Raw genomic sequence first — 20,378 nt, forward strand, 5'->3', positions numbered from 1 at the left:
CCACACCATGTCATTCTGCAGAGCTGTTCACTCTCCGGTGACATCATCCGCCACCATGCTCAGATACGTGAGCAAGCCGTCTAGCCAGAGTCTTCGGACTTTCTCGTCGTGTGGGCGCCTATACACCTCGTCAAAGCGTGATATGCAAACCGCTTCAGCCTACCGTCCTCACTCGCTACCGACTTCCTTCCCCTTCCCCCGAAACGCTGGCGTTCCCGACACTTCCATCTCAGCCGACTACCCTCCCAACCTCGAGAACATGACACAACAGAAGCAGCAATCAGTCATGTCGCCTAATGTGAGCCTGAGAGAGAAAGAGGCACAGCAACCCAAGCCTGTAGAGTCATCCGCCAAGAAGCCCGCCGAGAAGCCGAGAAGAAAGTTGCGCCCTCGCAAGGCCGCCATGAAAGTCACGCCTATAGCAATTGAACAACTACGTAAATTAGTTGCTCAACCGGACCCCAAATTCATTCGTGTCGGCGTGAAGAACAAGGGCTGCTCTGGTCTCGCATACCACCTCGAATATGTAGAGAAGCCCGGTACCTTTGACGAGGTTGTGGAACAAGATGGTATCAAGGTCCTGATTGACAGCAAGGCGCTGTTCAGTATCATCGGGAGTGAAATGGATTGGCAACAGGACAAGCTGAGCCAGAGATTCGTTTTCCGCAACCCCAACATCAGTAAGTTCCTACTTCAATTTGGAGATTAACGAACGGTAACTAACACCTCAAAACAGAGGAATCGTGCGGCTGCGGTGAATCCTTCATGGTCTAAGCCGGAAAAATACGATTCTCGATGACTTTCTTTTTGACTTGATCTTTTCATTCCCGAATGCATCGGACGGCGTTTTACGGCAAGGCTTTTTGGGTTACATATTTTCTCTGTACATTGTCCGATATACCACATTGATTTTGGGAGTGCACAATTCCCCCGTTCTGCGATATACCTTCGTTCACTTCGCCCCCACGCCCTCGCATGTCGGGTTCTACGTCAGTCAGTTGACCTCGGTGGCAATGCCCTACAATTGATGGCGCATTTACAGTACAGATGCAGACCAACGAAAGCATGATTATTTACACGTTTACTTTGTTGGATTTTCTGGGTGGTGGGATTGTGGATAGGATTTCTTGTGATTTGTGATATGGTCATGGGGTTTTCCGAGGAAAACGATCGGTCTGTTCATGTGCGGGTCGTCTTTCCGGTCGTCTTTCCGCAGCAACCGCACAAAAACCGTCGCTTACTACCTCGGGACCATGTGGTTTCCTTTGTGTAAATTAATCACCCATAAAGATTGGCATTCCAGTCATATAGAATGATACCAAATTACTATGTTACATGTGTTGTCCAATGTTTTTTATTCGGATCTGAAGATCTTGGCCGTAAAACCACGCCAAAACCACATCTTCTGTAGAAGACCATATAATACAATAATATTCTGAATGTGATTAGCTATTCAATTCTCTTAACAGAACTAGCATCTAGTAGGTTCAGCAGCAGCGTTTAGGAAGCAGTGGTTCAATAATGAGCTGAGTCATCATCGCCATATCATAGTTACTAGCCGCGGCGATAAACGGCGATAGCATCAACCATCAACTGGTTCTATAACCAGATACATCTCTGGGGAAGCTCTCAGACAACCATGTCCTTCCCCTATTTCATCCCAAAAGACAATGACACCTTAACCCCCGAATCCGAATCCGAACCCGAACGCAATACAAACGCAAACCTCCTCCTTACGATCCGCTTCTCTGCTTCAATATCAGACCTCTACCTCGACATCCCAACCCCCGAAACCACCACAGCCGCAGGCCTCAAGCAATCAATCCGCACACATCTACCCTCCGATCTCTCGACGCATCGCCTCCGTCTTATCTATGCCGGACGCGGTCTCGAAGATGCCACCGCGCTGGCGATATCATTGAGATTACCGTCGCCGCCGCCCCCGAAGGCCAACAAATATGAAAGCGCAAAGAAGGATAAGGGCAAGGAGCCAGTCCGCGAACAGCCGCGGGTTTATATACACTGCTCGATCGGAGATATCATCCTCTCGGAATCAGATCTAGCAGAAGAAGCGGCTGCCGCATCGACGCTTCTACGGAAGAGACAAGATGGTTCCGGTGATGAGTATGAAGCGAAGCAACAAGAAGAGAAACAAAAACGGCAAGTTTCAACAACAACGCCCGCACCACGCGGTTTCGACCGTCTGCTCACTGCAGGCTTCACCGCCGCGGAGGTGACAGCCCTCCGCTCGCAGTTCATGGCTGTTCAATCTGTCTCCCGTACGCCGGATACGATGCCTAGTAGTGCGGAGCTGCGCGAGCTCGAAGACCGATGGCTAGATGAAGGGACGACGACTGGATCCGGCACTATGGGGACTGGGGTCGGCGGTGGTGGTGCTGGGGGTGATGGGGATGATGATGGGAGCTTCGGGACTGGTTCACGAGGGGCTATTGATGATATGCTTTGGGGTACGGTGATGGGGTTCTTTTGGCCTATGGGGTGTGCGATGTGGTTGAGGAGGGAGGAGGGGGTTTGGAGTTGGAGGAAGGGGTTGGCGGTGTTTGTGGGGGTGGTTGTTAATGCTGCGTTTGGGGCTATGAGGATTATGAATTAGGACTTGGTTGCTGGCATTTATGTTTAGATTATCTTTGCGCAATGATACCCCTGCTTCTGTTAAGAGATCGATGATTGAATAAAGCAACGCGATTCAACTGCAACATCGGAGTATTAAGCTGATAAACGCTATCATACAAGTGGATTCGTAGAGTGCCTGCAATTCAAACAAGATGGACGGTGTGTAATTCACATAACAAGAGCGATAAAAATAAACCTGTATCAACGCCTGCCGGACAACGCTAATGGAACTTGCTGTAGATAACGGCAAAAATCAAAAGAACCAGAACGGTAATGATCGCAATCGTGATCAGCCGATTCGTAGCCATCCTAAACACAGGTCAGCATATCAGATCTGGCAAGCTCCTCGTATGGCAAGGGGATCATTACCTACGGGCCATTCCCCGCAACGTCTTGATACTAGTATCAACATAGCCCTCACTCTGTTGCAACCCCGACCGCGTATGTTCAATCATCTCCCGTTGCTGATTCAAATCCGCCAACGTACCCCGACCAATATCCTCCGTCTCCAACGCAAGCCGCTGACTATTCTGCAACCTCGCCGAGCTGCGCTCCAACCGCTCCGTCCCACTCAACAACTGCTGCCTCTGCTCCAAATGCTCATCCTGCGGATCATCCGTGTACCGATCCCCAAACAGCGCCTTACGATCATCCGACAGCGACTTGAGCTTGCGCTTCGACTCGTCGATTTCGGTGGCGTAGTTGCGGAACCGCATGTTGACCTTTGAGCGCGACGCGGAGGGGATGTTCTGCTTCTCCATGCGCATCTGGTCGAGGAGTTCTGTGGCTTCGTCCATTGCGCGCTCGGCTTGGCTGATGGCGGACTTCCTTTGTTCCCCACTCGCCTCTGCGATCTGGTCGAGTTTCTGGTTTAGGTCTGCCTGCAGGAGTTTGAGTTCGGTTTCGTAGCTGCTGAAGAGCTCGGAGCCCGCGTCGGTGTCTAGAGGGTTGGACATTGTGGTGGTCTATCTGGGGTGAATAGCTTCGATCTGGAGGTGAATGGTTGATTGGTATGGTCCTGATAAGCCGGTCTATGTACCCGATCTGGGGCGGACAGGCAGTATGTCTTTACCCGGAGAATGCAGGAAGCGTTCAGCGTCGCAATCACAGCTGTCGGTCTATAGGATAAAAGATGATATCAACAGGAGACCCTGAAATGATTCATCAGTTGGAGGCGTAGAAAAGGAGAGGAAGGAGGCCGGCGGATTCCCAGACCGACCGGCGATAATGGAGTTATCGGGCACGTGATTTCTGGGGTCATATCGTGAAGATGTCTATTCTATCTGACTTGAGTATGAACATTCTGCGAGGATTTTATGTATTAGGTGTTCTATAAACATTACAGTGGTTCTGATCATAAAATAGTGTAGAAAGATGTCAGATGTGCATACAGCTGCAATTCAAGTATACTTGCAGAAGATTCCCGAATAATCACTAGACCCTGGGCCCTAGCACTCTATGATCTAGCCTCATTTCCCCTTTTCCTTAAGCTTGTTATGGATATGGAAGCTCCTGAACTAACAACTGCTAACCCCATAAGTTGATCTACCAATGCTTACTCAGTATGTCACCTGACATCATTTCCACGAGGGAAATGACAACTCGTGTTAGCATTTAGTACATATTGGGAGACATTGGAATATTCGGTTCACGTTATTATCGATTCTTACATTGTACTGTCTCTAACCTCTCCCTCGGTCGACAGAAGGCATGAGAAGGCGCGGTTGTCTTCCGAGTCCCTCGGCACAGGTTCGATGAGCACTCGATTTAATTATTCCATGATTACAATTCTATAAAGCAATTTTCTCGTTTTTAGGTTATTCAACTATTCAAGTCGAATTGATATATAAAACCAATCTTAGTTCATGAACTTGAACACCCAATTCACATACAATCGTGGCTATCCGCTTCCCCGCTTAGCTCGGTGGTATACCATCAGATGAGCTCCAGTTGATATATTCGAACTCTGTCTAAATAAGACCTATGCCACTCCCACAGCCCAAACGGGTTGCGGTCATAGGAGGCGGTTGCGCCGGTGTTACCTGCTTTTGGGCTTTGCAACATTCGGTTCACGACGTCCATCTCTTCGAGGCTTCTTCCGAATTGGGAGGACGTATCAAGACAGTACCCTTTGAGTATGACGAGGCTCGAGTCGATGTGAATACACAATCCTCGTGTTTTAATATAGAGGCATCTCGTCAGTGTCCCCCTGTTAGACTGGGTTTATGGAGATCAACTAACCTAAGAATAGCCAATTTCGTCTCGCTTCTGCGGTGTCTTGGGATATCTACATCCCCGTTTTCTATTATTTTTGGTGCATCCGATGGTCTCAACTCATACCAATGGGGATGCAGCATCTTGGAGAACGTGATGCTACGTCTCTGGTGTCTCTGCAGCTTAGAGACCTATCGGATCCTGTTTGATATCATCCGGCTCAAATACTTGGCTCTGGACATACTAATAGATAGAGCTTTATTCAGCTCACAGCACCGCTCACGACATTCTTCAAATGCTTATGATTATCTGTTCAATGAAGGCTTCTCGTCCAGTTTCCGGGATAAGTACCTGGCTCCTCTGCTCTCAACACTATGGGCTACAAACGCTGGTCGATTCCTCCCACGTCTTTCAGTTAGAGATTTAGCTCGTTTCCTGCATGATCATGATCTGCTTCGCATTCGAAAGTTCTCGACACCATGGCGGCGTATGGATGTAACTGCCAGTCAGTTTGTCCAACGCATGGCAGGCAGCTTTCCTGCTAGTAAGGTCCATCTTGGGACGAAGGTTCAGAAAGTCAAGAGAACTGAGAAAGGGAGATACAATATCTTCACTTCCAACTCCGAGAAGATGGACTTTGATCATGTTATTTTCGCTGTTGACAGCGACGAGACTATCCGGCTGCTCCAGCCAACAAAGAGCGCTGAAGAGAGGGAGATCTTGCAAGATATACGGATAACGAAGAACATTGCTGTTTTGCATTCTGACAATTCCGTGAGTATACAAGCCCCTAGCTTTTGTGCTCATCTTTGCTGAATTTCATAGTCAATATCCAACGCCCCCCATAACTACATTATATCTCCCGACCACAACCTTAACAACCAACCACCAATAGCCTGCCTAACCCACAACGTAAACACCCTCCAAAACATCTCAACCACTCTTGCCGGTCCCATTTCCATCACTGTAAACCCGTTCAACCCTCCGCATCCGACCCTCGTCCAGGCTGTCTGGGAATTCACCGATACCGAAATCAGCACTACGACCCTCCACGCCCTCCGTCGTGTATCATCCATCCAGAATGAGAACGGATTGAGTTACTGCAGCACTTGGACAGGACGTGGCTTCTCTGAGGATGCTGTTACGGGTGGTCTGAGGGTTGCGGTGGAGCATCTAGGTGCGGATGTGCCGTTTGAAGTTGAGTCGCACCAAGGGGACCTGGATAATGGGAAGTCCGAGGCTTGGTTGGTTATGGGGATTAGGGATCATTTGGTTCTTACCGCTTTGGGGTTGGTAAGGGTGTATGCTAGAGTTTCTGAGTTAGTTTTGGTGTTATTGAGGCTCTTTTGGGTTTGGATAACGAGAGATCGAACTTGGAAAAGATAGATAAAATAGACGTTTCTTATATGGTTTTATGTTTATATCAAGAAAATAAAGCTGAAACTCCGTACAATAGTTGACATTAACGTAAACCTGTTTCTTAAGATAAGGAAACCTTCGCTTTTTCCAGTCCCTGAAATAAACTCGCGCATCAAACGTGGTATACAACTAATTCAGATTTGTCTCCCATCACAACTTGCCAGCATTATCATCGCCCGAAATCACAGGAAACTCCCACTGTCCTTGTTCACAATCGAAGCGCTCCGCTTGGCATCGAGGAACAGATCCTCGCACTCTGCCACATCGGCCTCCTCGATTCCTCCTGGCCGACCGTTTACCCGCGCAAGGATACTAGCAGGGGTCAGCAATTGCAGAGCATACCGCATGCTGATCTTGCTGCCATGCTCTGCAACCTTCTCCAACGCAGGATCGGTGATGTTGAGGCCTTCGATCTTTGCACGCAACCGGATAATGGTCTTGATCTCTTCGGGGGCGTAAGGCTGAGTGGGGATGATGAGGAGTCGGGCAAGGAGGTCAGAAGGAATGCCGTGCGCCGCGGTAATGTCGTCGGTGCCACGGATGACGGTGTTTCCACGGTTTGAGGCGAGAATAACGATGGGGGAGATGGAGGATTCGAGGGCCCGGTTCAGGTAAGTGAAGCATTCGATGTCAAGCATGTGGACCTGGAGAGATCGCGGTTGTTAGCAAAGATACATGATACGGATGGTGTCATGTCACATACCTCATCAATGAAAAGAACACCAGGGACAAGCTCAGCAACACCCTGGTCGATGTAGCGGTTGACCACCTTGTTTATCTCCTGGCGCAGCTTGTCCGTGATCTCCGTCTTCTTCGGTTTCATAAGCTGTCCCATCATACTCATAACATCCTGTCCACCCTGTGGCCGAGCGTTGGCCATATCCAAGTCATGTAGCGTCACATCCTGGACAATTTCCTTCTTCTTGTGGACTTCTCCCTTCGGCACGGGCACGTATTCCTCCGCCTCAAGGTCGAACTCGGTCGCATAGGCATCCGATCGCCCGACTCGCTTGCAAGCTCCGGTGTTGGCCTCGATGTAGATAACGTCTCCAACGGTGACTCGCTCCTTCTGGATCGCTTCGTAGATACTAGGGTCGAGACGCAGTTTCTTGGTGCCCTTGGCCGACTTCAACCCAATGATCAAATGACTGATGGTCCGCCCATATCCTCCCAGCGGGTTTTCGGTTTCCTCGGGTGTGAGTTCTGTGACTTCGCCTTCGTATACTTCCTTGGTTTCGCGCACTCGCAAACCTAGAGACTGTTAACCCCTCCGTCCAAACCGTAGATTCTGATTACCACTCATACCAATCGCTCTCCGAAAGTTCTCCATAAGTGCCTCAGTCTTCTTGACTTCAGCAGAATAGATCTCACTGCCAACGATCGGACAGAACGGGACCTTGGTTCCCAGCTCCTGCGATACGGCGAGAGCAAGCGCTGTCTTTCCGGTTCCAGGTCCACCTGCAAGAAGAACAGCTCGACCAGCCATCTTCTTCGCCTTGATCAAGTCTACCACGACACCGCATGCCTAGACGGAAGCATCCCCAGTTAGCTGAAATCGTCGTAGAGAACAAAGCTCAAGGGAACGGTGTCGCGAACCTCACGGGCAGCGGCCTGTCCAATGAATCCATCGCCAGATTGTTCTGGTGTACCATCCGAGCGCAAACCAAGACCCCTAATGTGCGTATGGGCTGCTGTCCGGTTCTCGCGCGAATTGCCCTTCACCTCGCTGATCTGGACCATTGTGAAGGGATTGCGGCCTCACTCGCGAGCCACGAAAAGGTATGTAGGTTGGGGTAGAGTAGGTAAATAGAGATACAGAGGAGCAGGATAAAAGAGATACAACCCCGTAAGAAAAGAGTAGCAGAACAAAAGACAACGAACGAGCTTGAGAGAAGGTGATAATGCAATATGCTTCTGGCCGAAATTCACGGCGCGCAAACCAGAATCGGCGAATAAAATACCGTTATCTTCCAGGCGGTGAGCCCGCCCAAATTCTTTCGAACCAACCACTCTCTCTCCGTCAATTGAACGACCTTCTCCGGTTTCTTTGGGCTTCCTGTCATGCCATAGCTGCTTATCCGACACAATGGCAGGATTACAGACCCGGTCCACCATGTCCCTCCCGTTCTCGCTCTCTGCGGCCTTCCGCAACCTCTCGTTAACATCCTCCACTCGCTCATTCTCCACGACTACCGCCGCTCAAAAGACGAAGACACTACCCGACTACATTCCTCCTTATCCCTGCGGCCCGAACTATGTCTACAAGCAATCGAATACAGGATTGTATGGGGGTGCGATGATCCAGTTCGGAAACAAGATCTCGCAAGGGCGAAATGAGGGCAAGACCCGACGCATGTGGAAACCGAACGTCCGGCGAAAGAAGCTTTGGAGCGATGCGCTAGAGGACTTCGTGTTTATCAAGATCACACGGAAAGCACTGCGGACTATCAGAAAGTCTGGTGGACTCGACAACTACCTTTTGGACGACCGGCCGGGCCGTGTGAGGGAGATGGGTATTTTCGGATGGCAATTGAGATGGCAGTTGATGCAGACTCCGAAGATTCAAGAGCAATTCCGGGAGGAGAGGAAACGACTGGGATTACCGGAGCCTCAGTCCTTTGAGGAGTTCGTGAAGCAAAAGGAGGCTGAGGCGCAAGCGAAGGGCGAGGACAAGACCAACATCAAGGACGAAACGCAGCCAATTTACAACGAGAAGCTGTACTAATCGGCTCTCTTGACGGAGACATAACGTGAATGATCGAACGGTTCTCAAAATTCCGGCGACAATCGGATAGGCGTCTGTATTACTATTTCGACAAATGCTGTCCACGACCGTATGAAGCGTGTTTGGGCTTTTGCAGGATAGGGTGGAAACAATTACCCGGAAACTGTTACATTTGTTTGGGTTTACATGTTTATTAGGCCCTTTGATGTATGTACTTATATTCTCAATGGTATTTCTGGATCTCCATGACGTTCTTGTCAATTAGCTACCGCCATAATCACAAGCAGTGGAAAGAAGGAATGGATCCAATATCTCAGGACTTCGTTACTTTCCAGGTTCCAGAAACATCGGATGATGCCCGTCCATCCGGACGGTCCAATCGCTCATCGATTGTCACGCCAGCCGAACCAGATGTCGAATTGGTAGTACCGCTAATGGTGATCGTGAACGAATTGTTAACCGACAAGGACTTCTCGTCACCGGGGATGTACGTCTGGAGCAGAATTCGATTTTTGCAATCAACGATAGCCGGGTTTCCTTTTATGTTGAATCTGTCCTTCGGTGCAACATGATAGTCGTCTTGTTCGCCGCAACTTCCTTGTTATCGCCAATTTGGGGTTTCTTGAACATAGCTGTCGCAGTATCGCCAACCTCCAGACGAATATTGAGAGATTTAAATTTGAGGGCGTCGTCGGTCTTGTTGCTGATGGTAATTTTAATCTGAGCGGAGTTGGAATTGAGTGCGATGTTGGGGCTGACTTCGTACGTGAGAAGCGCCTGGGGTCGGACGTTCAAATCCTTGGTCATTGTCTCGACTTTACTGCTGATGTAGTCCTCGACGGGGTCAGGCGGAGGGGTATGTGGGATGACCCATCTAACACATGGTTAGCCAGATGCAGGGACAGAGAGATGTAATCTACAGAACATACTCGAGGATGGTCATGACAATACCAACGATGGCGACAGCAAGCCCGACATCCGGAATAATGGCGCTCTCAATACCAAACCCAATCAACGCAATCTGAGTGAGATTCACTGCCATCTGCAAGGCAACACTCGCCATAGTGATAATATCCATGGCGATGATTCCAGGCTTTTCGTGTCCCCATTCGTTCTTGACCTGTTGAATCATCGATCCAAGGATGGCAGTGTTGAACAGAGTAAGGATGCTGTTGAAGCCAATGGACCACCCTTCTTCAAATTAAAAGAGCCGTGCTGATAAACGTTCTTCGGCATCGGCTTCTGTCACGATGCGACCCATCTGAAGCTCAACAGTAGAATCTTCTGGAGCCTCTGCGTTGACCCTTGCTAGGCCTTCGTCGTTGATGGCATTGACTTGTTCTCCTTGGGGACCGTTGGTCTGCTCCTTGGGCATCTTACCTCCCATATTCCGGATCCATTTTCCACAGGCCTTCCGGATCTTCGACAAGTTAACGCCCGCTTCCTTCAACTCTACCATTGCAGACTTGATAGTGTCAACAGGTATAAAGACAGAATTCAACACCTGTATGACAGCCTGTCTCTTTTCGTCGGGACTGGGGTTGTCCCAGTCCATGAGAGCTTTAATCGAGGTGTAAAGCTGGTGTCCTTGCATCCTGTGTGGGAGCAGATGTCAGTCTCAAGTATGGTTCTGAGGAAGTAAACAAAAAACACTTACGCTAAGCTGACACAGACGTTGATCGCTCCCCAGGCCTTTTTCAATTTGGGCCATTTGGTAGGTTGGTTGGTTCGAATATCATTCTGCACCTTCTCCATCGCCTTTGGCATCTTACTAAAGCTTCGTCTCAAACCTCCTATCTTCTTGAATGCCGCGGGTAGGGAATTTCCGAAATAGCTTGGCGTGCTGAACATCTGATTCGCCAATTCCTGTGTCGACGAGACCTCAAATGCCTGGTAAAGGCCGTTTATATCTGTCGTGCTTGGAGTCCATCAGAAATAGGATCATTGTCTTGCAATCGTTGAAGAAAGCTCGTGACGCATTGGGAGTGCTATGGCTTTGTCTCTCACCCCCTTCCACAGCTTTATGTCATAGTCCGTTCCATCTTTTGTTCACTCAACACCATACAATGCTGGTTAACGAGGTCCTATCCGGATCTGCTCTTGTCAGCTGCGGATGATATCCTAGGGGCTGTTGCAGAACATACATAACAGACCAGGCAAGTGTGTCTAGCACGTCATTGTCAATTGGAGCATCGTGTAATTGCTTGGCCCAGTTGTGCTCGGGGTCGTCAATATAATCCTGGAAGTTGGGCAATTTTGCTGTAGCGTGCTTGATGAAAGATGGAGCATGCGCAATGGATACCAACTCATTGAAGTCGTCGCTTCGAGCCAGACACTTTGTATCCTAGATCCAACTTTGCCAGAGCCTGTATAACTTTCGTGACAAGGTCGTCCATCTTTTTCCGCTTTAGTTTACTTCGATCAACTTCAAATTGTCAAAATTCAATCCTGTCTGAGATGCGGGAGGCTGATATTGTACTTTCCCAGCATATAATATATACTGTAGATGTTTCTAAGGATTACGTAGCGTATCCATGTTTCTCTCTCACCTGAATTCATAGCAGAAGCGGCGAGCTGAATCTCCTCTGGTCGACTGCTTCCTTCAGCCAGCAATATGCATAGAGTTGAATGCACTAATTTAATGCAATGCAGTCTCTCCTCTCAATCATTGCGAGAATAGCCTATCATGAGAGCCCAACAGCAGGCTTGAGACAGGCTGCTGTTTTTAGCTGGGCTCATTGATGTGAGGCATCTAGTGATACGTGAATTAAAGTGTTGCTTAGTTGCAAGGACGTGCATTTCGGAGCATCATGGTACTTGGAGAAACGTCAATCTCTATCTTAGGGCTTCTTAGGAGTTGCAGAAACCCTGCAACTGAATGACATGTACAAGTATGCAGCATAACGGAGATCTATTTCCACTTGAAGGCCTAATTCCTCAAGGCCACGTCAATGGAGTATGAGTATGGTTTCTTCAATAAACTGCATGCGCTGTGCAAAGCGAAATCGATTCGGGAATACCGCATACTTTATTGATTGTTTTCAGAAGACACCTTTCTTTGCCCTGGGCACTTCGATATATATACACCAGTTCCGGCGAACTGAATGAATTGTCAGTGCACTATGTTATGCATAGCAATGCTGAAAGACCAAAGTCCGTCCTGAGGGTATTAGTGCTCTTTCGTATATATCATTCCAAAGATGAGATGTCCAACCTGTGTAGCCATACAATGCCATACAATACCATAGAGCAAAACCGGGCCGACTCTAATCCGTCGCTCATTGCCCGATTCGGATGCGACACCAGACATCAGTCCTAAAGCATCAAGTTACCATGCAGATAACAAAATCTTCCAATTATCTTTGCAGTCACCCAGTATCGAATTGCTGGGGGATTGATCTCGCGCTATGCAGTTCGCGTTACCTCCTCGGGGCGGCACTCTTCCGCTACATAGTAGCGGCCGTTCTCGACTCTCGTATCAACGCCGGAGACAGCTCAAGGTGGCCGCAGTAATAGGTCTTGCGGTCATTTCTCTCTTTTGTATCTTCTCTTATCTCCGATCGTCGAGTATAACTTCGTTCGTACCTGCAGGAACCTCAGGGATCGTTATTGTGACAGTCTTGGATCGCGCGGCGTTGAGCGAGAAGTACATCCACCGGATTAAGAAGAACAGGGAAGACTATGTCAAACAGCATGGTAGGCTATTGAAGCTCTTCTACTATAAAGCTTCCAATTAGCTTACAATTCGCTTCACGAATAGGCTATACGAATTTCTTCGCGGATGTCTCTGACTACGAATCTACGCTTGACAATGCCCCGCGAAGCTGGGCCATGGTCCCTGCTCTCCGTCATGCCATGACGCTTCACCCCCACTCAGCTTATTTCTACCATTTGAGCCCTCATGCCTTGATTATGGAACCTTCCAAATCCTTGGAATCGCATATCCTAGGCAAAAACCGCCTCGAGTCGTTAATGCTCAAGAACGTTCCTGTCATACCGCCAAATAGCGTCGTCAAGACCCTCCCGCACCTCACCTCGAAGGATATAGAGCTTGTCTTCACTATCGACGATGCGGACTTGAGTACTGGGAGCTTTGTGATTCGACAAGGGGAGTTTGCGAACTTCTTCCTCGATGTTTGGTTCAATCCATTGTATCGGAACTATAACTTTGTGAAAGCAGAGACACATGCCTTGGTATGTGGCACTTGGACAATTCTTCTTGCCTGTATTTATGGCTCACATATTACTCGTTTCTAACAGGACCATATCGTTCAATGGCACCCGACGATCCTGGCTAGGTTGGCGCTGGTTCCCCAGCGGACCATCAATGCCTACAGCAAAGATTCTCCGGGCGTCAGCGCAGATGGAATCTATAGGGATGGTGACTTTGTCATTCGATTTCATGGCTGCGAAAGCGATCCCGTGCGAAGCTGTGATAAAGAAATGGAGCTTTACTATGATTGGTGGGAAAAGAAAGTGGACGATGAATGAATGGTTTCGCTATCTGGCAGACCGGAGTTTGCATCTGAAAAGGGGTTGTGCAACGTTTGCTTGTTTATTTTGATATGCCGGGCGTTTAGGTATTGGAGTTATGTTGAGATTTGCACTTAGCTTAACATAATATCCGTTTCACGTAGTACAACATTCATTAAGTATATCTAGAAATCATAAGTCTTCTCTGTAATAATCACATTCGTACAGGCTAGAAGCCATGAAGACCGGGTCCAATAGCATTGGAACTCCCTGACCAAACCCCAATCCAACAAGAGCTGGAGATTGGGGTATTTAAATATCATCCGCCGCTCTGATCACGAAGATATAGGTTCTTTCGCAAAGACGGCGACGCTTCGTTATCGCGCCCTGCTTGCTCCGCGTTTAAAAAATTCCAGGGAGCATGACAAAGCTCTTGCGCTTGTACTTGTCACCGAATTCCTTGCGGTAGCGGCGCTCCTTCTTGGCAGCCCAGACAGCCATTTGTCCACCGCCCACAGCAATGAAGAACAGAACACTCCAGCTCAATCCACTGACCAGGTAGACACCAACCCACGCGAGGATCTCAAACAGGTAGTTAGGGCAAGTGACCAGACCAAATCCAAAGCCGGATGGGATACCCCGCTCGGTGGTACCCGCGCGGCGCAGGTTGCGCAGGACCAAGTGGGCGTTCAAGTTGGCCAGCTCCGAAAAGGCGAAGAGGCCCAGGCCCGTATACCGGAGATTCTCGTTGGGGGTGTCGGTTGCCGCAGTCGCATCTGGACGGAAGGCCCAGTAGGCGATGTTGAAGCCTGCTAGGAGCCAGTAGTGAGCACTGTTCTTGAAGATGTTGCGGGCCGGCATGGTGGCATTGCTGAAGCGGTGGATGAAGATCGTTTCGAACTCGCGTTTCAAGAAGTGGACGCTCAGAAGGGCACAGACCAGGAGTTGGGAATCGGAGGGGTTAGGGAGAGGCTGATCGAAGTTGTAGTAGATGTACGGCCGCAGAGGGAAGAGGAAGAGGGCGGGGATCAAGAGAGGGCCGAGATATTCAATGATGAACACGGTCCGCCATCCGATCTGAGGGCCTGTGCGGAGAAAGAGAGAGTGTTAGAACAAGCTTTGGAAAGCATTGGGTCTAAGCTCGATATTCCACGCACCTAGGTCTTTAACCTGGATCACGCTCTGGTCCTGGAGTCCGGCATCGTTGACTGTACTGTCCTTCGCATTGGGCACCACACTGCGGTCGCTTGACTTGGTGATTCTCAAACGATGGATATCGAAATTGGACGCAGTCGCGAGCCGGCTGTAAATTTCCTGGGCAGAAGCATCAGGGCTGACCCGAATTTCCTTGGGCAGCGCCTTGATGGGCTTTCCTACCAAGTGTTAGTATTCCCAATTTCCGAACACTATACAGGTAATTGGTCTCATACCCCGTGATTCAACCTTCAATGTGACCGATGTCATTTGGAATTGGAACTCAAATTATCCCCTTGATGCCGCGTGCCAGGTACGTCCTACGAATGAAAATAACACCGTGGGCGTTCCATCACCGGCTAACTCAGGCACCTCGGTCCCCGATGAGCCACGTGATTTAGTTTCCTCAGGCCATAAAAACCGCACTGTACTTATGTACGAGGAACGCATTCCTCCAACGCTGCTGCAGACAAGACAGCAAGGCAACCCTTCCTGTCATCCCCAGATCGTTTCTTTTTTCCATTTGAGATATGGTCATAGGTTAATAAGCCTCGTATCCTAGCTCTGATGACTCCATCCATGCTAGTACTATCATGCCTCTACCGAGGCAATGGACCCAAGGATAGAAATAGCTTGAAAGAAGCAAAAACGACGATGACAATTATTCAGCTGAATGGATAACTAGTTAAGCAGTGATGAGCTAGTTACGGCAATTCCATTCCGGTCTCAGCCTGGCGACCATTCAGACTTTGCTTATTCTTAGTCTGACATTCCACAAGGAGGCTCACTAATATTAGAATTGTCGGTCACAACATGAGAACCCCGACTCTTGCTGGACGGCGTACTATGCGGCTCCTGTCTTTTGATAGTGACACTATTCCATGACCGATAACCGGAATACTAAGACGAACCCTGATGATCAACTCGTCTAGTTACGGGACTTGATGGGTAAACGGAAGCACGGCCCTCTGCATCAGGCACAGTTAACTACTCCAGCAGCCCAATACAGTAACTACGTACAAGTACCATTGCCCCATACCTGTGTCTTGTGGCCGAATCGTGCGTCAATGATTACAATTGGCACTATTGCCACTACTGCATCCAGTAGGACGATTGCTGAGCCACAGCGGACCATCCGCTGCAGATTGCCCTGTTTTTTTTCAGTTTTATTCTGACAGACTGGTCCGTATGACGGCCTTGACAAATACGGGAACAAGGGAGACAGAGCTCTAGTTTGCGAAATACCACGAACCGGAGATCAATCGGATCACAAGGCTGCGCATCCGTCCAAACTATGGCGAAGCAGGCTCTAGCAGAGCCTTTTTCTCGGAAGTAGGTGAGAGATCCGCGAATCAGAATCCCCCGTCATACGCTCACCACACATATGCCGGCAGTGGGGCAGTCATCATGTCGAAAAGTGGACGCTGCTTATGATTGAACAAGCCCGATGCTGATGGGCAATACGGCTGCCTCGATAGCGGCCAGTTCAGCCGTATTCATTCCCCGTTCGTCTGCAGCTTCGCTGGCTTATCCCAGTCAATGATATAAGAGCGTGACCTTTCCCTCATGAGTCGAGTCAACCAGATTGATTATTGTACTCACTTCACAAGTATATTATCTCTTTCTCTTTTCTTGTATTGCTGCGACCTGAACCTGCATCTATCAAGTCTACTTTTATAGTCCTCTTTCGTCCATACGTGTACGGAATTATATTCATTTGGTAAGGGTGATTCACATCACAACTTCTTAGAGGCGCTTCCTGTCGCACATACTAATTGTCAAGCAGTAAAAGTTCCGCATTTGTCATTACCACCCACAATGTCCGACAAGGGAGAGGAGTCGAAGATCGAGAAATCGATCTCCCAGATTGAACAAGTCATTTCCGCATCCTTGCGATCCATGCCCACTGAAACAGGCGATGGTACATATATCAAAGAGCCCAAAACCACAGGATTTGCCAAAGATCTCCCTCATCTGGAGTTGGACGATGTTAAGACTGTGGTTGACGTCGTCAAGGCTGGTGCGACAAGCGAGCCCGTGGATGACAGGGAATACATCATGGAACGAGTGATTCAGGTCAGCCATTGCCCTTTCCTTAATGTTTTGTGAACCGTGCATTCTAAACTTATGTTAGATCGCCGCCGAGCTGCCTTCAACCTCTCGAAATGGCAAACAATTGACAGATGCCTTCCTCAACCAATTATGGAATGACCTGGAACACCCTCCAGTCTCGTATGCTATCCAGTGATTACCACAGTGCAACTGTGCATGCTCTGACTTCACATGCAGCTTCATCGGCGGTGATTCTAAGTACCGTAAAGCTGATGGCTCTGGGAATGTATGGCGTTTTCCAACCCCATGTGAGAAATTATTGTTAATCGTACGACAGAATTTGCGTTGGCCTGAACTCGGTGCTGCTGGAGCCCATTATGCGAGATCTGTACGGCCGAAGGCTGTGCAGCCCGCCGTCTTACCGGAGCCAGAGACCCTCTTTGACAGCCTGCTGGCCCGGAAGGATTTTGAAGAACATCCAAACAAGATTTCTAGTGTCCTGTTTTATATTGCCTCTATTATTATCCATGGTAGGCTACCTGAAAGATACAACTGTTTTATGTGCTTTGCTGACGTGAATCAAGACTTATTCCAAACGGACCGCGACGACCCTAGTATAACCTTGACATCGTCATACCTTGATCTCTCACCGCTGTATGGTAACAACCAGGAAGAACAGAACACAGTGAGGACCTTTAAAGACGGGAAACTCAAGCCGGACTGTTTCTCCACAAAACGCGTCCTGGGCTTTCCCCCAGGTGTGGGTGTTGTACTGATCATGTTCAACCGCTTCCACAATTATGTCGTTGAGCAATTGGCAACGATCAACGAAGGTGGAAGATTCACGAAGCCAGACGAGTCGAATGATAAAGCGTATGGAAAGTACGACAATGACCTCTTCCAGACTGGTCGTCTGGTGACTTGCGGTCTCTACGTCAACATCATTCTCAAGGACTACGTCCGTACCATCTTGAACATCAACCGAACGAACAGTGCTTGGAGCTTGGACCCTCGCGCTGATATGAAAGACGGATTGCTTAGCAAGGCAGCGGTTGAAGCAACTGGTAACCAAGTTTCCGCCGAGTTCAATCTTGTGTACAGGTGGCACTCGTGCATTTCTGAACGAGACCAGAAATGGACGGAGGATCTGTACAACCAGATTTCCCCAGACGAGAATCCCAAGGAAATCAGTCTGCAGAAGCTCATGCGATGTCTCGGTCAATGGGAAGCGACCCTTCCGGAGGATCCCGAAAAACGTCCGTTCGCTGATGTGCAGCGCAAAGAGGACGGCACCTTGGATGATGACGGCCTAGTGAAGATCTTTGAAGAGAGTGTCGAGGACTGCGCTGGTAGATTTGGCGCATCCCATGTTCCAACAGTCTTTAAGAGCATTGAGGTCTTGGGTATCAAGCAGGCCCGTTCCTGGAATGTGGCTACCTTGAATGAGTTTAGACAATTCTTCAACCTGGCTCCATACAAGACATTTGAGGAAATCAATCCCGATCCGTACATTTCTGAGCAACTTCGGAGACTGTACGATCACCCTGATCTTGTGGAAATGTACCCGGGTATCAATATCGAAGCAGCCAAAGACGCCGTGACACCGGGTAGTGGTCTCTGTACCAACTTTACTATCTCCCGAGCCATTCTTTCCGACGCTGTCGCTTTAGTCCGTGGTGACCGTTTCCATACGATTGATTTCACTCCGAAACATGTCACAAATTGGGCATACAATGAAATCAAAACCGATACATCAATTGATCAGGGCCAGGTTTTCCACAAGCTTGTCTTGCGGGCGTTCCCGAACCATTTCAAGGGCGATTCCATTTACGCACATTACCCATTTGTTATTCCGTCCGAGAACCACAAGATCCTAAGCAAGCTTGGACATGTTAAGCAGTACAGTTGGAACAAACCCAGCTACACGCCTACGCCCCGATTTATCAACTCCCACGCTGCTTGCACCTCCATACTGGCTGACCAGGAGGCGTTCAAGGTGACATGGGGAAAGAAGATTGAATTTTTGATGCAGAACCACGACCACCCCTATGGAAAGGATTTCATGTTGTCCGGTGACAAGCAGCCCAATGCTGCCTCGCGCAAAATGATGGGAGGCGCTCTTTACCAGGAGCAGTGGGAGAGCGAGGTCAAGAAGTTCTACCAAGAGATTACTCTGGAACTCTTGTATAAGTACTCATACCAGATTGCTGGCGTGAACCAAGTCGATATCGTTCGAGATGTTGCTAATCTTGCACAAGTGCATTTCTGTGCAAAGGTTTTCTCTCTGCCATTGAAGACTGATTCAAACCCAAGGGGCGTCTTTGCGGAGTCCGAACTGTACCAGATCATGGCAGTGGTCTTCGCCTCCATCTTCTATGACGCGGACGTTGCAAAGTCATTCGAGCTTAACAATGGTGCTCGGATGGTGACCCAGCAACTAGGAAAACTGGCGATGGCCAATGTCGAGGCAGTTGCCAATACTGGGATTATTTCAAGCATTGTGGATCATCTACATCGTCACGACGTTCTCAGTGAATACGGTACCCATATGATCCAGCGCTTGCTCGACAGCAAGCTACCGCCTGCTGATATTGTGTGGACTCACATTCTCCCCACAGCTGGCGGGATGGTCGCAAACCAGGGACAGTTGTTGTCGCAGTCGCTTGACTACTATCTCTCTGAGGAGGGCTCGGTCTATCTGCCTGAGATCAACCGGCTAGCAAAGGAGGATACTCCTGAGGCTGACGAGAAACTACTGCGATAGTGAGCACTCCTACAATTCGTGTCGTTATAACTATACTAATCATTTGTAGTTTCATGGAAGGTGCTCGACTGCAGTCGTCTGTCGCATTGCCTCGAGAGGTTGCCAAAGAAACGGTCATCGAGGATGGTGGCAAAAAGGTTACTCTCAAGGAGGGAGAGCAAATTGTGTGCAACCTGGTATGTGAATCGACGTCAATGTGTTACTAGTATGCAGAGGTGCTGATACAAGTCCCCGCTTTACAGGTATCTGCAAGCAAGGACCCCGTTGCCTTCGAGGAGCCCGAGAAGGTCAAACTCGACCGTGACATGAACGCATACGCTCACTTTGGGTTTGGGCCTCACCGGTGCTTGGGTCTTGGACTCACTAAGACCGCTCTGACGACCATGCTTAAGGTCATCGGACGGTTGGACAATCTTCGTCGTACCCCCGGAGCTCAGGGTCGTCTGCACAAGCTTGGTGGACCTGGTGGTATCGCGAAGTATATGACGGCTGACCACAGTGGATTCTCTCCCTTCCCAACCACGATGAAGATTCAATGGGACGGTGATCTGCCAGCTCTAAAGAAGGACTCGTGAATGGAAATGGAGCAGGGGTTGTTCGCATATAGCCACCGTGCACAGATACTCTGAATGTTATATTCCCCATAGATGCTTGTGGATATCTGTCTTCACTAATGCTTCGTGACGCAATGAGAATCGTTGACATTATTACTCGTATCCTGCCGGCCGGCATTGTACGTGCATACATTAGTTTGGGCAACTGTGTCTCGCTGCCTGACCGATGAATAAACGTTGCGATTGGATAGCTTCTAGTATCCATAACCCCGATGGCCATTCAATTCCTGCTGTTTGTACTCCGTAGTGACTGCTTAGTACCAAAAAGTTCCTAGTTGCGCTGTGTTGT

General features: G+C 49.1%; 10 protein-coding genes across 10 annotated transcripts; 6 read left to right on the forward strand and 4 right to left on the reverse strand.

Moving 5' to 3' along the window:
* Positions 1-7: 7 nt before the first annotated feature.
* On the forward strand, positions 8-2,614 carry ASPGLDRAFT_62715 (uncharacterized protein; the record flags this gene model as incomplete). The annotated part of the gene is made up of 2 exons (XM_022548567.1): positions 8-684; positions 1,627-2,614. 2 exons carry the CDS (start codon positions 8-10, stop codon positions 2,612-2,614), a joined length of 1,665 nt encoding a protein of 554 aa, XP_022405803.1.
* Positions 2,600-3,749, reverse strand: ASPGLDRAFT_204524 (v-SNARE protein VTI1). Its single transcript, XM_022543057.1, has 2 exons — positions 3,004-3,749; positions 2,600-2,943 (listed from the first exon to the last, which is right to left on the reverse strand). Exons 1-2 carry the CDS (start codon positions 3,588-3,590, stop codon positions 2,856-2,858), a joined length of 675 nt encoding a protein of 224 aa, XP_022405804.1. The 5' UTR covers positions 3,591-3,749; the 3' UTR covers positions 2,600-2,855.
* An 868-nt stretch (positions 3,750-4,617) lies between these two features.
* ASPGLDRAFT_115543 (uncharacterized protein) lies at positions 4,618-6,234 on the forward strand (the record flags this gene model as incomplete). The annotated part of the gene is made up of 3 exons (XM_022539698.1): positions 4,618-4,831; positions 4,886-5,622; positions 5,674-6,234. 3 exons carry the CDS (start codon positions 4,618-4,620, stop codon positions 6,232-6,234), a joined length of 1,512 nt encoding a protein of 503 aa, XP_022405805.1.
* On the reverse strand, positions 6,234-8,162 carry rvb1 (RuvB family ATP-dependent DNA helicase pontin). Its single transcript, XM_022545334.1, has 4 exons — positions 7,864-8,162; positions 7,573-7,792; positions 6,971-7,518; positions 6,234-6,911 (listed from the first exon to the last, which is right to left on the reverse strand). Exons 1-4 carry the CDS (start codon positions 8,005-8,007, stop codon positions 6,450-6,452), a joined length of 1,374 nt encoding a protein of 457 aa, XP_022405806.1. The 5' UTR covers positions 8,008-8,162; the 3' UTR covers positions 6,234-6,449.
* Positions 8,163-8,223: 61 nt separating this feature from the next.
* Positions 8,224-9,097, forward strand: ASPGLDRAFT_204820 (mitochondrial 54S ribosomal protein bL28m). Its single transcript, XM_022543058.1, has one exon. The coding sequence runs from the start codon at positions 8,354-8,356 to the stop codon at positions 8,990-8,992; it is 639 nt and encodes a 212-aa protein (XP_022405807.1). The 5' UTR covers positions 8,224-8,353; the 3' UTR covers positions 8,993-9,097.
* Positions 9,098-9,854: 757 nt separating this feature from the next.
* ASPGLDRAFT_41089 (uncharacterized protein) lies at positions 9,855-10,091 on the reverse strand. Its single transcript, XM_022545335.1, has one exon. The coding sequence runs from the start codon at positions 10,068-10,070 to the stop codon at positions 9,909-9,911; it is 162 nt and encodes a 53-aa protein (XP_022405808.1). The 5' UTR covers positions 10,071-10,091; the 3' UTR covers positions 9,855-9,908.
* A 573-nt stretch (positions 10,092-10,664) lies between these two features.
* Positions 10,665-11,415, forward strand: ASPGLDRAFT_41090 (uncharacterized protein). The gene has a single exon (XM_022545336.1). The coding sequence runs from the start codon at positions 10,879-10,881 to the stop codon at positions 11,107-11,109; it is 231 nt and encodes a 76-aa protein (XP_022405809.1). The 5' UTR covers positions 10,665-10,878; the 3' UTR covers positions 11,110-11,415.
* A 984-nt stretch (positions 11,416-12,399) lies between these two features.
* ASPGLDRAFT_30875 (putative alpha-1,6-mannosyltransferase subunit) lies at positions 12,400-13,483 on the forward strand (the record flags this gene model as incomplete). Its single annotated transcript, XM_022543984.1, has 3 exons — positions 12,400-12,688; positions 12,753-13,186; positions 13,253-13,483. 3 exons carry the CDS (start codon positions 12,400-12,402, stop codon positions 13,481-13,483), a joined length of 954 nt encoding a protein of 317 aa, XP_022405810.1.
* A 384-nt stretch (positions 13,484-13,867) lies between these two features.
* Positions 13,868-14,929, reverse strand: ASPGLDRAFT_30876 (trans-2-enoyl-CoA reductase (NADPH) TSC13; the record flags this gene model as incomplete). Its single annotated transcript, XM_022543985.1, has 3 exons — positions 13,868-14,550; positions 14,623-14,838; positions 14,896-14,929. The coding sequence occupies 3 exons, from the start codon at positions 14,927-14,929 to the stop codon at positions 13,868-13,870; spliced, it is 933 nt and encodes a 310-aa protein (XP_022405811.1).
* Positions 14,930-16,477: 1,548 nt separating this feature from the next.
* On the forward strand, positions 16,478-20,050 carry ASPGLDRAFT_115303 (peroxidase/cytochrome P450 family protein; the record flags this gene model as incomplete). The annotated part of the gene is made up of 7 exons (XM_022539678.1): positions 16,478-16,735; positions 16,794-16,891; positions 16,949-16,997; positions 17,049-17,241; positions 17,296-19,474; positions 19,525-19,651; positions 19,718-20,050. 7 exons carry the CDS (start codon positions 16,478-16,480, stop codon positions 20,048-20,050), a joined length of 3,237 nt encoding a protein of 1,078 aa, XP_022405812.1.
* Between the last annotated feature and the right edge of the window lie 328 nt (positions 20,051-20,378).

This window comes from Aspergillus glaucus, assembly GCF_001890805.1.
Source record: "Aspergillus glaucus CBS 516.65 unplaced genomic scaffold ASPGLscaffold_1, whole genome shotgun sequence".
NCBI lineage: Eukaryota > Fungi > Ascomycota > Eurotiomycetes > Eurotiales > Aspergillaceae > Aspergillus > Aspergillus glaucus.